The following is a 16,050-nucleotide window of genomic DNA, read 5'->3' as shown; positions in this document are numbered from 1 at the left end:
TGAAACCGGTAATTAAATTATGGCACACTAATAGGAAATCGAAGTGTATAATTGGTATTGAATTGCTTTAGGAATGAGAATTGGATCCTAAAGTGTGTTTTTGTATCAGTGCTAGCTGAGGACTCGGATTGAGAGGCTTTAAGAAAGCGAAAGCCGGAATAGTGTAACGCTAGCCAGGTTTGGTACTTGTGAGGTCGGATTTCTTACCCTTTCCTTTTTGAGCATGTTTTCAAAAGAATTTTGGCCTTGCAAATGTTTTAAAGAAAGGGCATGTTTGCAAAAGAAAAACATTTTAACCCCATGGCTTGTTGTAGTTCTGGGGAGTATAATGAAATGTTTCATAAAGTTTAATGAATGATTTCTTAAGATAAGAGATCTTGCAAATCGGTAAACCGGCTGATGACCTAGATAGGATGTGGAGAGTGCATCCTTGGGGGCAGGACCCGAAACCCGGCCCGGGGTGATATGGCTTGTGCATGTGGTTGTGGAAGTAATTTATCATAGTATAAATTACTTGCTGATGCCTGTAATATAGAGATTTTTAATTATATTTCCTTTGAGAAAAAAGATGTGAGGTTCCGGCTATTGTGTTGAAACTAAATATCTATATTTATTTAGTTACTTATTTATTTATTTGTTTGTTTGCACATTTATTTACTTATTTATAAAATTATTTCAAAATATATCCTACTGGGCCTTTCGCTCACGTTTTCTTTATTTTATAAATATTAACCCCTCCCAGGCGACTCTAGGAGCAGCACGGAGTAGCTGAGTTAGTTGCTACCACCAGATTTGGTGAGGATGTCGATCATCATTCCTGTGTACGAATTATAAATTATGTAAACTCTGAATCTTTGAATTTCTAGACTGTGGTTGATGTCTGTAATGTTATAAACCTCTTGTATTCAGTAATTTATTTTCAGTGAAATGTGGGGCTCGTTTGAGAATTTCCTTAATGTTTTATTCTTAATCGCGCTTAGTCCCTAATCGAGCCTCCACGTCACCGACCCCTGCCCCGGGGCATGACATATAGACATAAATTATTTATCTAAGTACCGAATCAACCCTCAAGAGAATTATTTATCTACTTCTTTCTCAAGAAGGAATGGATTCCATCTCGTATAATAACATTGTACAACTGCCGTTCTGTAAATAAACAAGACTTATGCTGAATTGTACAACTTCCGTATGTAAATATACAAGACATATGATGAATTGTATAACTTATATATCTTTACATGTAAATATACAAGACTTATACTGAATTATACAACTTTTATATGTAAATGTACAAAAAATCTTTAAATTGTACAACTGCCGTTCTGGTCAGCACTTTTTAAGTGCCTGACCAGAGACTTTACCTAAAAATATAAGGAAGAAGAAAGAAAAATAAGGAAATATGGTATATATATCGTATCTAGACGAAGAAATAGGTAACGCACAACGAGTGGTTAATTACTATAGACGGTTATAAATGCAGCGTGGATGGGGGAATTGATTTTATTATCTCAGTACTGATAAGCGATAAAAACGAAAAAAAAAAAAAACAATATAAAGAGACGAGAAAAAATTAAATTAAAAGGCAGAAAACGATTAAAAAAAAAAAAGAAGAAGAAAGAAGCAAGTTAGAGAGAGGAAGAGAGAGGAAAGAGAGGCAAAGGAGGGTGGGAGAGAAAGAGAGAGAGGTGTTTGACTGTTCAGAGTTTGTTTGATTCGTTTGCTTCCTTCAAACGTTTCAAATCTTCCTCTTCTTTGGTTCTACATTTACTTATTTATACACACATAAACATATTATTACTTACTTTTACATTTACAAATTACACGTCTCTCTCTCTCTCTCTCTCACTCTGTGTTATATTATATGTGTTTATATATATATATATATATATCTCCCTCTCGCAGAGACTAGTTCGTGTTTTGTAATTTCGTTACGCTTTTGGGTTTCATTGGAATCCAATATTCAACCCAGCACGTAACTCAACACAAATATATATTATCCGAACAAATCAAGTATTATCGAAATTCGGAAGAGAAATAAATCGGTATATATCTATATTGTATTTGTCGATGGTGACTTTGAGTATTAGAAATAATAATAGGATCACCAAGAAGGAGGAAGAAGAAGATCCGGGGGTGCAGAAGAAGAAAACCATACAGGGAATGCAACTGGGGAAATATCAGGTGGGAAGGACCCTTGGAGAAGGAAACTTCGGGAAAGTGAAGCTCGCTCAGGACATTCAATCTGGAAAGCCTTACGCCGTTAAGATCATCGAGAAGAACAGAATCATCAGTCTCAACATCACCGATCAGGTATCGCCCTATATATTGCTATATTTCCATATCAATTCCAATTATTCCTTCCCCCTTTTTTTTTTTTTTTTTTTTTTTGTAATTTTCATGATATTATTCTGATCATATCACACACATCATGAAACATGCAGATCTAATTATTTCTTCCCATCTTTTTTTTTTTCTCTTTTAAATAACAACAATTAATAATAATCAGTCAAAACAATTTTGCAGATTAAGAGAGAGATTGGCACTCTCAAGCTCCTCAAACATCCTAATATCGTCAGATTACATGAGGTAACCTACCTACCAATGTTCTATCTTTTTCTCTTCCTTTTCATCTTCACTTCAGAATTTGTTTCAAGGAAAGAGAAAAAAGAAAAATAAGATAGTAGCTTATAATAAATTCGTATGGAAATCCGACTGATTGCAATTATCTTATTTTTGTTCCTGGGTTTGGATGAATTTGTGGATTGGCCAAATTTAAAGGCCATATATTTAATTCAGTTTGTGTTTTGATCCCTTGATTAATGATTAATGAATTGGTGGGAAAGTCTAGTGAAATTCCAACATAGCATTAATATAATTTCAATTTGGCAGCGCAGAATACTGAATACTGAATACTGGATAGATAGATGATTAGATTAGGGAGGGAGGGGGAGAGAGTCGTTATTCCATGTGGATTGTGGAATCTGGACTCTGCTTGTCAATTTGGGTGGGTGATGACATGTTCACTGTTTTTGGCTTTTACCAATCATTTTAACCCTCCCCACCTTTTTTTAAATTATTTTTGTTATTTTATTTTGTTTTATCATTGTACGCATCACTAACCAAATATCCACCAAATTTCTAGTGGTTCATCCTCGTTCAACACAAATTTGAAGTCGTCAGAACAAGTCAGCTTTGAATTTAGCATTTCCGTTCCTCCTTCCCACACTTGCACGTTTTTTATTTTTATTTATTTATTTATTTTCAATGCACGAGTAACCGGCCAAGCTTAGACACGGCGTTAGCACACATGGTAACATAAACTTATGTGTTTGTATGTGTACATGATGTGTAAAAAACACCATAAATGAGGGGACCATCTTAATGCGTGGAATTGGATGGCCCACCTCTCACCTCTCAGCTGACAAAGGGCCCGGGACTTGCTTGGATAAGAATAAAGCATCGTTCATTTCACCGATTTGAATTTTTAATTTTAAATTTTTATAGTAAAAAGTTCTCAAAAAATATCACATCTAATTTTTTTTGTTACAGTGAAAAACTCTTAAAAAATATCACATCTCTATTTAAATTAAAAATTCGAATATACAAAGTGAACGAGACCTAAAATCCACGGAGATGCTCTTCTATATCTATATTACGTGGCATGTTCTTCTTTTCTTTCCTTCCTCTTTCATTCTTCACCGGGGGCCCATCTTTGTCCTCTGGCCTTCAATTACGGCGCCCCCCGTCCTCTCAAGTCTTATGTAAATTTCAAGAAAAAGGAAAAAAAAAAGAATCTTTAGTATACGCGTATGATAATATGTAATAAAACGTGGACAAAAGGTAAAAATAATGAATTCAACGACATTCTTGTATCGTATGATTGTTTCAATGCACTACCCCATATAAAGTTGCATTACCAATATTGATAAGTAATATTGTATACAAATATTCTCATTTGAATTCTCTTTTTATGTTGGTACTGGTAAAATGAGTTAAAAGTTAAATTTATTTACGTGATTTAATCGATATTTAAAAATCTTCTCGTGCTCAACAAGTACCATTGCTAGCTAGATTCTATAATCCATGCTAGAATATGCTTTAGCTCATCGATGCTTCTATCTTCTTTAAGATTTTATTTATGTTCTCATAAACATAAATGGCGTCCCATTGTGGTGGCAACTCTGCAGGTTTTGGCAAGCAAAACCAAGATTTACATGGTCTTAGAATACGTCACCGGTGGAGAACTCTTTGATAGAATTGTAAGCAGATTTTTCCACTCAACTTGCAAAGTTGTCCCTTCAATTCTTTGAGATCAAGAATGTGACTGAAAATAGTTAAATTGTCCTAATATTATTATATGTATAGGCATCTAAGGGCAAGCTAACAGAAGCTCAAGGCAGGAAGCTCTTCCAACAGTTGATTGATGGCGTGAGCTGCTGCCATAATAAGGGTGTCTTCCATCGCGATCTCAAGGTTTTTTTTTTTTTTTTTTTTTTTTTTTTTTTTTTTTTTTTTTTTTTTTCTCTCTTGCTTGTCCTTTCCGAGAATTTTGCTATGCCATTTGAGTCGGACAAATCTATTCCAAGATTTTCTGGTTCATCTCTTACAAATGTTTGATCCTTTTCATTAATGCAGCTTGAGAATGTTCTTGTTGACGCTAAAGGGAACATAAAGATTTCTGACTTTGGCCTCAGTGCATTGCCGCAGCATTTCAGAGTATTTATACTGCAATTTCAAACCAAGAAAAAAAAAAGAGCTTTGCAAGTGGTAAATCTTGTGTTAACTTACTTTGTTGTACCATTTTAGGATGATGGTTTATTGCATACAACTTGTGGAAGTCCCAACTATGTTGCTCCAGAGATCCTCGTGAACAGAGGATATGACGGTGCCGCCTCGGATATATGGTCGTGCGGTGTCATATTGTATGTAATTCTTACAGGATATCTTCCATTTGACGATAGAAATCTCGCAGTTCTCTATCAAAAGGTAATGAGAAAGTTGTATTCGATTTTCCTTACCTTAATCAAAGAAGTTCTTTCTTATTATTTATTTATTTATTTATTTTTTTGAGCGATTTCAGATATTGAAGGGAGATACTCAGATACCAAAATGGCTCTCACCTGGCGCGCAGAACATGATAAGGAGAATTCTGGATCCCAACCCCGTGAAGCGGATAACAATGGCAGACATCAAATCGGACGATTGGTTTAAGCAGGGTTACATTCCTGCAAACCCCGAGGAGGAAGAAGATATCAACAACATTGGCGATAACGCCTTCTCACTTCATGAAGTGGTACCCGAAGAAGCGGAGAAGAATTCAGACTCGCCTGTACTAATCAATGCCTTTCAACTGATTGGAATGTCCTCATGCCTAGACCTCTCAGGTTTCTTTGAGAAGGAGGTGAGAGTGGTGCTTTGTATTTTGCTTTCTTTCTTATTGAAGTTAAGTACGATTTGTCACTGAATACCTACACTTATCTCTATGCTGTAATTCAGGATGTTTCCGAGAGAAAGATCAGGTTCACATCCAACCATTCTGCAAAAGAGTTGATCGAGAGGATTGAGGAGATTGTAACGGAGATGGGGTTTTGTGTTCAAAAGAAAAATGGAAGGGTTAGTATTTGCATATATGCGCAGAAACTAAACCTAAAATGCACAATTTCAGATACCAAGCGGAGACATTGACATGTTTTGGTCTTTCTATTTTTCAGTTGAAAGTGACGCAAGAGCACAAGGGGCAAAAAAGTCCTGGTAGTCTCTCCGTTGCGGCGGAGGTATGTCATTTTGATAATTTTCTTCATAGAATGAATGCATTTGACAAGTATGGCAACTGTTTGTTTGTTTTTTTAAAAAAATATTATTATTCTTTATTTATTTTTTATCAAGCTACAATACATAATATTTGTTAATTTCACAAGGGCCTTTTTATCGACAAATTTTAACTTAAACAAACTGATCAATCATCTCGAAAATTGCGACAGGTGTTCGAGATTAGCCATTCTTTGTATGTAGTTGAATTAAGGAAATCATATGGAGATGCGTCGGTTTACAGACAGGTAAACAACTCGTCTCTCTATCACTCTGTGTTGTGTGTGTGCGTGTTTTTAGATTTGAAGATTTGAGATACTTACTTAAACCAAGTCTTGGTTTGTGCAGTTGTGTAAGAGGCTATCCAATGACTTGGGTGTTCCCTCAAGCCAAGAGCTGTTAACCACACAAGTTTGAGCTTTTGCAGCCTTTTCTCAAGTCAAAGGAATACTGGATATACTCCTCGTACTATAGAAATTCAGCTCCTTTAAATTGATTCTTTTTTCTTTTTTTTTTAAAGTGTATTATTTGGTTTATTCTGGGATTACTACATTAGGCATATATAAAACATATTAATGCCACACGAAAAATAGTGAAGAATCGAAGGGTTGCAGTGGCAAGGGTTGTATAGAGTAGAAAGGCAGTGTATACGCTTTTTCTTCTTGGTTTATTACTTCTCTCTCTGTTATTAAATTCATCACCGCATCTCAATAAGTATTTATTTATTTGTTTATTTTCGCTGGTGTACATTGAACACTATCTTTGTTACAGAATTAAATAATTGGATGACTGATAATGTAAAAGGAGGAACTATGAACTTAGAAGACCATACTAGGTTATTCCAAAAAAAAAAGGAAAAAAGGGTACTACGAGTGAAATGGTGATAAAATACCAAGAGGACAAAAATGCCGTTATGATTGGCAATGGAATGGAATTCCGGTTGCCATGAAAAAAAAAAAAAAAAAGAAGGAAATACCGGGAAAAAACTTCAATCTTGAAATTAAAGGTTGGAATAAAACATTCGTAGGACAATGCATTTGCTGATTTATGTAACACGCAAATTTTGTCGAGCAATTTCATTTGTCTCGAGATAGTACAGAACAATCTTCAATCTAAAGATACACTCTAAATACACTGAACAACAAAACAATAATAATCTCTGTCAAATGGCTGCTACTTACAGAAACTTGTCCCCTTGTTTAGGAAATAAGAGTAGGGCTTTTTCTAAACTTATAAAAAAGGGTCAGAAACATAGGGCAGCTACAGAAGAAATGAAGTTAAACTAGTAAAAAACATCATATACAGCATAAAAAAAAATGCTGAGTTTAATTACAGGTACATTAGGATACACCTGTTGGTAATGGTAATGGTAATGGATGGTAATGGACCAATGGTAATGGTAAGCCTTCAAAGCATATATATATGTAGAGAGAGAGAGAGAGAGGAACACTTCTACACAACACTTCTTCTCTCCTCTACTTCTCTCCACCCACGTAACCTCCCATCTTTTCTTTTCCTTTCTTTTCTTTTGTAATCATTCCTCTTCTCCCACTTCCAGAAAAACATTTGTAAAGATTATATTGTAAGAACAACTCTGTAGAACAACTTCCCGTAGTGGAATCCCAGAATAAATTGTAAGTCCTTTGAAGTTTAGATTGAAAGTTTTGATGTTTTCAATCTGTGAGTAGTTTTCTATATCCAGCTCTGTTATATATAGATGTATAGATATGTTTCAAACAAATGGAAGCAATTCTAGTTGTTTCCAAGGCTACTCCCAGGCCCTTCAGTATATACCTGAACGGAGCCACTATTTTCTGCAATTTGAAGCTTCTCATTCAGCATCATCTTGTACTGATCATCTCTGTCTTCTAAATTGCGTATAAAGTCAACCTACGACACAAGTACACAACAAAAGAAAATTACTTGGTGATTTTATTTTGCCATGGTTACTTCCATTAAGAAACACATCAATCAATGACTTGTAGGAATCTTCACCTGTTTCTGAAACAAGTCGAATTCTTCAGAACTAAGAGAACCGTCGCTATTGGAATCGAGGAGCTGCATCATCTCACGCGCATCTTCCCCAGGAGCACCAAGCTCCTCCATCACTTCCATGAGTTCCTCAATGCTGATCCTACCGTCTCCGTTCTTGTCGAGAAGGCGGAATACTCTGTCTCTCCTGTCGATTTCAATACCTTTGTGACTAGTGGTGGATGGGAGATCCTGAAGACGCAGCGCTGCAAGTTCAGCCGCAGCCACCATTATGGCCTTCAGCCTTTTTGCCTGAATTCCGACACATTAGCATTATCAGACTCCATAAAGTAATTTCTATCGTGTATATGGCCGGCTCTTCATAAGGAATAGGCTAGCTAGAAGATCCAAAGTGTATCTCATTCTAAATCTAATTGGCCAAACTATGAATCTTTAGAGTAACATAGCAGAATAACCACCAAAATTAAAAAAAAAAAAAAAACAAAACAAAAAGGAGAAGATACGAAATTACAAGTTGGGACAATCCGGAATCGTACAACAAGACACTTGGTCCGTTTTTACTTAATGTAAACGTTGTGTTTCTTTCAGAAACATAGAAGCAATCGAAAACTGCCAAGTCTAAGCAATGTGCTTAGGATAACTATGGCCATGTGTAGATAAAGCAAATCCATTTATTTTTGAATGTTTAGAATCATCCAACACAATCAACAAGCATGGGAATGAAGATAGTATTAGAAAGGCACCTCTTGTGGATCAGTGAGGCCGGCCTTGTACAAGGAGTGGGAGGCGGTGCCACCAACGGCGAGCAAGTCCATCTTTTCGGTCCTTATCTGAATCTCCATGAGAGGTCTCCTCCTGCCATTTTCGCTCACATCAACAGCCATGTGGAGACTCCTGTATCCATTGAGTTTGGGGTTGGCAATGTAGTCCTTCGTCCGGTGAGGCACTTCCTTCCACAGAGACCGGACGATCTCACCTACTCGGTAGCAGGCTCTCTCCCCAGCATCACCATCATCATTATCATTCTTATCATTGTCATTGTCATTGTCATTGTCATTGTATTGTTGGTCCCTTGGCCTCAACACCACTCGCAACCCGAGAACATCGTAGACCTGGTCAGGCCGGCGGCCGTCTCTGAGGATCTTCCTCATAGTGCTATAACGGCTCTTGTAGCGGCCTTGGACGGAGATGTCATCGACCAAGGCCGACATCAAGGGATCGGATTTAAGAGAGTGAAGCAATTCTTCCTTGAAAACTTGGATGAGAGGTCGTTTCTGATCACCACCATCACCATCACCACCACCATCATCATCATCATCAAGAGTGTCGTGGCTCCTCAACCAGGCCTCGAGGTAGAGATAGGAGTAAGGGAAGAGGGAGCGGAAGGCGAGATCCTCAAGCTCCAGGGACAACAATGGAAGGGACAAGGCATGGGCCAGAGGAGCGTAAATCCTGAGAACCTGGAGGGAGGGAAGAAAGAGTCAAAGTCAGGCTGGCACTTTAATTGATTAATTAAGAAGAAGGAATATTGGATTTGTAAAGTACCTGGAGGGAGAGGAGTTGCTGGTTGTAGCGAGGGAGGTAATGGAGGTGACGCATGGAGTCGAGCTTAAGAGCGAGATGGAGAACCAGAGCTCGACTGTCGAAGTGCTTCAAGTAGAACTTGCGGAGTGCGGCGGAGGAAGAGTCATCACCATCACCGTCACCGTCAAATTCAAAATGTTCATGTTTGTGGAGAAGAGGGGAGGTGGAGAGGCGGAGGGAGTCGTGGAGGAGGTGGGCGGTGGCAGGGGAGTGGAGGCGACGCCGGACATCAGGGAGAGAGATGGCGGAGGCAGCCACCGCGGGGAAGAGGAGGGCGGCGGAGATGACCTCGGCGTCCATGCGGAGGTCGGCGAGGAGCAAAGCCACAGAGAAGGCAGAGGCCAGAGGGGAGCGGCGAAGGGACCTATTGCTGTTATGTTCATTGGAGAGGGAGTGGAGGAGAGGGAGAGAGAGCTTGAGAGCGTTGAAGAGAATGATTGAAGAAGAAGTTGATGGAGTATCTGAAGTGGTCGTGCTCATGCGGTGGGTGATGTGGTTGAATGCTCCGACCAGCTCCACCACCATCTTCCCTCCTTCCCCAGCCTGCTCCAGCTCCAACGACGGCGTTTTGCTAATCTCATATTTGCAACAGATTCTTCTTCTTCTTCTTCTTCTGCTGCTGCTGCCGTATTTAGTGGCGATTGGGATTATGAAGAATGAATTTGGTATACAACTAGTAGAAATGGAATTAGTGTTATTTCTATCATCATGAACAAGATGATGAGGCGCTAATGCCCTCACCCTCGCCATTTCTGCCATCTCTCTCTCTCTCTCTCTCCCCTTCCTTTTCCCCCCTTTTTTTTTTTTTTTTTTTTTTTCAGCAAGTCGAACTAAATTAACTTGTTTAACTAGTGGAAGATGGAGTGCCACGTAAGCACGCACCTAGCTTTAACTCAACTTCAGAGTTACAGTTTAACTCCACTAGGAACCTATTTTGTCTCTTAGATCTTCCTTCTCGTAGTCGTCGTCACAAGACACACACACTCATATACTGTATATCATAATCCTAATCCTAATCCTAATCCTAACTCTAATTAAAAAAAGGGAAATTTCATATTGGTATTTTATATTTTAACATAATTATTTTTTAGTATTCTATATTTTTAATAATTTTAAATTAATATTTTTACATTTTAAAAATCATTTTAATACCTTAAAATTATTTTTAGGATTAAAATGTTAAAGTTATTCTTCTCATTAATTAATTAAAAAACTAATAATAAATTTAAAAAAATTCTCAAAGTTTTTTTAGACATTTAAAAATAAAAATAATGTTTTAAATTAAAATAATATTTTTTAAAATTTTTTGAAATTTATTAATTTTTGACAAAATAATGAGAATGATAAATTTAATAAATGATCTTAGAGTATTAAAAATAATTTTTTAAAATGTCAATATATTAATTTAAAATATTAAAAATACAAAATATTAAAAGACAATTAAGTTATAACACATTATAGCAATATGAAATTTTTTCAAAAAAAAAAAAAAAAAAAAAACAGATCCATATTCTATTAAATTGTAAATCCTCAATCTTATTCTGATTCTAAATCTTAATTCTATACTCTTTTTTTTTTCACATAAATTGGGCGTGGGGATCAAACTCTACCTAAACTAGAATACATACAGAACGGATGGTGATTGGGAAATGAGAAACGTCGGGAAAACATTACTCGCTCCGAACGGATGGTGATTGGCCAATATAATAAGCAAGGCAAGATATAATGTTCTTTCTTATTTTTCTCTATAAGATACTTTTTTTAAAAATAAAAAAAGGGTTAAAATAAACGAATTACTCGCGTTTCCATTTTCTCCTCCGAGTAATGGGTGAGTATTTTGAGTGCGAGTCTTGAGTTGAGAAAACGGAAAGCTTTGCCTTTTTGAGCTTTGAGTGTGAGCCCCCAGGTATGTTTCTCTACTCTTTGCCCATAATCTTTTTTGTTTTTGTTTTTTGTTTTTGCTGCTTTAAATATTTAAATCTTTATGGATAAAGAGCAATGAAAATCTGTCCAAATATAAATCCGTGATCTTTCCCCCCTTACTTGTTTTGGTAGGATTCGATTTATGAATGCAATTGAAATGCAGTCCAACTGTTTGAAATATTTGTCTGCTAACTTAGTATTCTTTTGTTTTCCACTTTCCCATTCCAAACTCTAGTCTTTTTCTCTGCGTGTTTGTGTAACTTAAAAGAGTAACAAATGCATTAAAAATAGTCTTATTCAATGACTGCATTGCAAGATGTGCACTTGATCAATCCATTACCAACCAAATAAAACACAAATATCTGGCATAATAGTTCAGATATGTAGATAGCTAGATATTTGATGAGTACATTATATTTGAGGAATACTATCAGAGGAGCCTGCGGCACTTTGGATATTATATATTGGAACTTGGAAGACGAAACAAAGGATGAAGATGTATAATCCAAGAGCTCAAGTCTGAAGAAAGAGGGAGGAAAAAGGAATATTCGAGCATTCAGGGAAACCGAAAGGGCGAGGTGGGGAGGGAATATGGACACGACATCCATCCTCTCTATCCTCGGAGTCAGACATATACGTACATACATGCATACGTATACTTGTACTTAAATGCACTCACTTCAAACAAGTCCAGTCACTTGACGTGTTTGAAGCCGAGGAAGTAGGGTGCCCCGGTGTTTTTCAACCACACGTCTCCTTGAATAAAGTTAGCCGCCGTGAATTGGAGGGCCTCGTTTCTGTCTCTGATCACCTTGTATCCCTTCCACTTCACCCTCTGCTCCGTCGCCGCTCCTGCGCCTCTGTTTGCATACTCCGCGTAGTACAATGTGTCCAGCGCAAATTCCCCATCCCATTCCAGCCAACCTACCGGCTTGATCAAGTCGTCAATTGTCGACTCCATTATCACCGTCCTCGAGTACTGCTTCCACGGCCTTCCCAAGTATGTCGGCACCTTCAATCTCTCCTCAAAGAGTTTTTGTTCCGGCACAATCCTGCAATTCTGGATTACTATGCCCGTTGTCTGATGCTTGTCAACTCTACCTTGAGCGGTCACTGCGTTCTTCTGCCCGGGCCCCGGCTTTCTTATGATGATCAGAGAATTTTGGATGACCACTGCAGCGTCGCCAAAGATGAAGTCTACTGTGCCCGATATGATGCAGTTGCGGTAGAACTGGCGATGGGTTTGCACATATAACGTATCTTGATAGCCATCTATTCTACAGTGATAGAAGGCCGACATGTCTGACTGAACTCGTAGCGCCACTGCTTGGTGTCCCTCTGGTCCTGCCCTGTTCTGAAATCCTATTGACTTGGCTACAAACCTTTCTCCAATAGCGGCTGCACAAACATATGCATACAAATGAGGTTGAATAGACGAAGAAAAGAATTGAAATTTCTCCTTTTTAGCACCTTTTAGTTTTAGTTAACTACATAACTAATTGCCGTAGGATTAGACAAGATGCCAAGTTTATCTTGACATATTTTCCTTTTCTCAACTATTCCTCCTACCCTTATTTGAAGGTAATTATCTTATCTATAGTTCTGCACTAAATTGAATCTCACAATAGGGGTGGAATTTTTGAGGGTCAGATTTTCTTTTGTCGTTACCAAGAACGAAAAGTTGAATATTATATACTTTAAACGGGGGAAGGACTGTGTAATTTTCTGATTTGAAATGAAAAAACAAACTCACAGAATGTGGCAGTCCTGAATGTGGAGACGCCATCGCGGAAGTTCTTGCTACCGGTGATGATCGTCTTCCGGGGTCCATCTCCATACATGAATACATTGACTTGATCCTTTGTGACAGCAAGATATTCCCGGTATATCCCGGCCTTGACATAAATAACATACCTTCCCTTACCCTTTTTGTCCTTGGGGTAGGCAGCCAGAGCCTCACCAATGGTTTTAAAGTTTCCACTCCCATCCTTGGCCACAATTGCATTCGGAGTCAAATAACTGTTGGCGTCATTGTCGGATTCAAATAGCTTTCTGTCTGAAGAAGAAAACCATGGTGGATATTTATAGCCAGTACCAGCATTAGTACTAGTCTCTTCTTTGGATGTCTCCTCAAGTGGTTCGGAGGAAGGTGTGGCAGGGCTTCCACTTAGAGCATTACGCAGGCCGCCGTCTAGACCAAAATGAGAAGAGAAGCCGTAACCAAGATCAAGATTGAGACCACCACTATGACCACCAATGCCACCAGATCCGATCTTAAAAGGGATTTTGAAGGCACTAAAGATCGAGGACATGGAAGTGATGATGGCGAGCGTGTTGCTAGCGAGCTGGTTTGCGCTATCCAGGCCAGTAGACAACATCTTATTCTTGAGATCAGAATCAAAGATGCCATCAAGGCAAGTGTGTTGGTATGAGACAACGGCGCTCAGCCAGTTGAGGAGCTCAGCTTGCCTTTCATGTATGGACTTCAAATGGGTCTCTTCAACCACAGAAAAGCAAGAGTGAAGCTCGTCCACCGCGAATTGCAGCAAGTCCTTGCAGTCCTCCATCCACATTTTGTGGGAGCTCGAGGAATTGGCGGCAATGCTGCCTGACATGTGTAGCGCTCCGCTGACATGTGTGATGATGGATTGAATAGTGGCATGGATGAGGTCTTTTGGAGTAACGCTCGGCTTGTTGGATATAGACCCTAAACTCCGTATGCAGGCTTCCTTGTAACTGCTGGGCCCGCAGAAAACCTGCGCTGCCGCTGAGAACAACAGGCTGCCGTGGTTATTCTCATTCCCGCCATGGCCATTGCTTAGGTTCACATGACAAGCTACTAGAGAAATCACTAGTCCTACAACAATTGCATTATTAAAACCACCCATTATATCTTTTAATTGTTTCTAATTGGGTACTTTTCTTTCTTTTAACTTGTTTTTTTCTGTGTGTTTCTCGAGGAAGATGGATTAAATGGGGGCAAGAGCCCGATGCTAACGAGAAGATTAATGGAGAACATGTTTGCATATAAAGCTTTAAGATGGTTTGACTAAATTTAGAATGACGATGAGGCGTGTGGTTCACAACAAATCTATCAAGGTACTGTCTCGCAAAAAAGAGGCTGAGGATTGTTTGGAATTGGAGGGAATGGTATTGGTGGTTAAAAGAAGTTAGAGACAGTTATATTATTTTTCTAATATATACATACATATATAAATATATATATATATATGTTTGAGTATAATCATGTACTATCCTACTAGCTATTAAGATGCTATTTTTGCTTATGTTTTATTTTCTATGGCTTGAATTCCTGATTCATTAACCGTTCCTTTAATTGTCTTTGTATTCTAAAAAAGTCGTCATTGCTAATCATGATATTGGTAGTGATATATATAACTATTATAAGTTTAAGCTGATATAAATAAGAAGGTTTTAAGATTAACCCTTTAATTTAGGCCTGGATTTTCCAAGTAATTGGTGTAAGTGAGGACCTTTGAGGACCTTTGACATGCGGAAAACGGATAATGAATGACAGATTAAGATTACTATTATATATCTGCCAGGCTTATGATCGATAGGCCATATCATTCGCCCTTCTTGCCGCAGGTTTATAATAATGTCTTATGTATTGTTAATTTCTGCCTACGTTGGGCAAAACTTTTCCTATTTAGGTACGCAGGATATATAATGTTAATGGTTCAGTTACGTTGATATATTTCTACACAAATATCCTCAAAATTTCCACCAATGTCCATACATATAAGAGAGATATTGTCACGATCCCAGGTTTAATTTAAAATTTAACTTAATGGAATTGGATTAATTAAGAAAAATTCATGAAAATAAAATAAAATATATAAATACCAAAATAGATATTAAAATATACTGCTCTGAAGTCTTTCTTTTATAAACAATATTTAAAACAGTTCATAAAGTTTAAAATAATACAATTTTAGAACAATGTCGACCAATACAGCTTATATACAGAAATACAGTACATTTTAGAATTAAAATTGTACATCTGAAATAAACGTACCGTTTCGAATCTCGCAGCTTCAATCCATTAGCATTTACTTGTCATGCTGTAAATCTAAATCGCTAACTCTGGAGGGGGGTTTAAAACATTAAAAATAGAGGAAAAGTGAACGAAATGTCCAGTAGGATATAATTTATAAAAACTGAATAAATAATGAAAATACAGGCTCGAAAGAATCATTTGGAACCAAACAACATTTTTACTGAAAGGTAAATAAACTTAAATTTCAAATTTCAGGTAACCAACAAGTAATTTAATGATAAAAAAACTTACGACTAATGCAAGGCCAAACACCACCGTAGTGGCCCGTATGGATTTCGAGTCATGCCCCTAAGGATACGATATCCATATCCTAATATCTAGGCTATTAGTGGGTTTACCGGTTCTTAAAACATATTATTTTAAGAAAATATATGTTAAAACCTTAATTCAGTTCATTATGAGCTCATTAGGATATTTTATGCTATTTTTAAAACATATTTTGTCTTAAAAATATTTTCTTGGGCCAAAATACTTTGAAACAAGGCTAACAAGGATATGGACAAGAATATCCTACATCTTGACAATTTAGTCTATTGATAATTTTATGTTGCCCAATCGTCTATTTTTGAAACTCCACGGCTCGCTTTGTATTTCAACGAAGTCGAATTGGTGCAAATGGAGGTCACCGATGCGTTCAGCAGGTCGAAACGAGTCAGGATATG

The 16,050-nt window shown here is 37.5% G+C and overlaps 3 protein-coding genes across 3 annotated transcripts in view; 1 reads left to right on the top strand and 2 right to left on the bottom strand.

The window, feature by feature from the left end:
* Nucleotides 1-1,623: 1,623 nt before the first annotated feature.
* Nucleotides 1,624-6,541, top strand: LOC21408788 (CBL-interacting serine/threonine-protein kinase 1). Its single transcript, XM_010100438.2, has 11 exons — nucleotides 1,624-2,310; nucleotides 2,524-2,586; nucleotides 4,188-4,259; nucleotides 4,366-4,473; nucleotides 4,636-4,716; nucleotides 4,807-4,986; nucleotides 5,081-5,401; nucleotides 5,497-5,613; nucleotides 5,712-5,774; nucleotides 5,982-6,056; nucleotides 6,157-6,541. The coding sequence occupies exons 1-11, from the start codon at nucleotides 2,068-2,070 to the stop codon at nucleotides 6,223-6,225; spliced, it is 1,392 nt and encodes a 463-aa protein (XP_010098740.1). The 5' UTR covers nucleotides 1,624-2,067; the 3' UTR covers nucleotides 6,226-6,541.
* An 88-nt stretch (nucleotides 6,542-6,629) lies between these two features.
* Nucleotides 6,630-10,252, bottom strand: LOC21408787 (probable GTP diphosphokinase CRSH, chloroplastic). The gene is made up of 4 exons (XM_010100437.2): nucleotides 9,346-10,252; nucleotides 8,544-9,260; nucleotides 7,804-8,091; nucleotides 6,630-7,698 (listed from the first exon to the last, which is right to left on the bottom strand). The coding sequence occupies exons 1-4, from the start codon at nucleotides 10,141-10,143 to the stop codon at nucleotides 7,561-7,563; spliced, it is 1,941 nt and encodes a 646-aa protein (XP_010098739.2). The 5' UTR covers nucleotides 10,144-10,252; the 3' UTR covers nucleotides 6,630-7,560.
* A 1,227-nt stretch (nucleotides 10,253-11,479) lies between these two features.
* Nucleotides 11,480-16,050, bottom strand: part of LOC21408786 (probable pectinesterase/pectinesterase inhibitor 58) — a 5,112-nt gene continuing 541 nt past the window's right edge. Inside the window, exons 2-3 of the mRNA XM_010100436.2 lie at nucleotides 13,061-14,213; nucleotides 11,480-12,705 (exon numbers count right to left, since the gene is read on the bottom strand). Of these exons, the coding sequence (XP_010098738.2) occupies nucleotides 12,002-12,705; nucleotides 13,061-14,213 (1,857 nt within the window). The 3' untranslated portion in view covers nucleotides 11,480-12,001. The remainder of the gene's footprint in view (nucleotides 12,706-13,060; nucleotides 14,214-16,050) is intronic.

This window comes from Morus notabilis, unplaced genomic scaffold (assembly GCF_000414095.1).
Source record: "Morus notabilis unplaced genomic scaffold, ASM41409v2 Scaffold467, whole genome shotgun sequence".
Lineage (NCBI taxonomy): Eukaryota > Viridiplantae > Streptophyta > Magnoliopsida > Rosales > Moraceae > Morus > Morus notabilis.
Note: the sequence above shows the minus strand (reverse complement) of the source record. Positions and strands in the feature narration are given on the sequence as shown.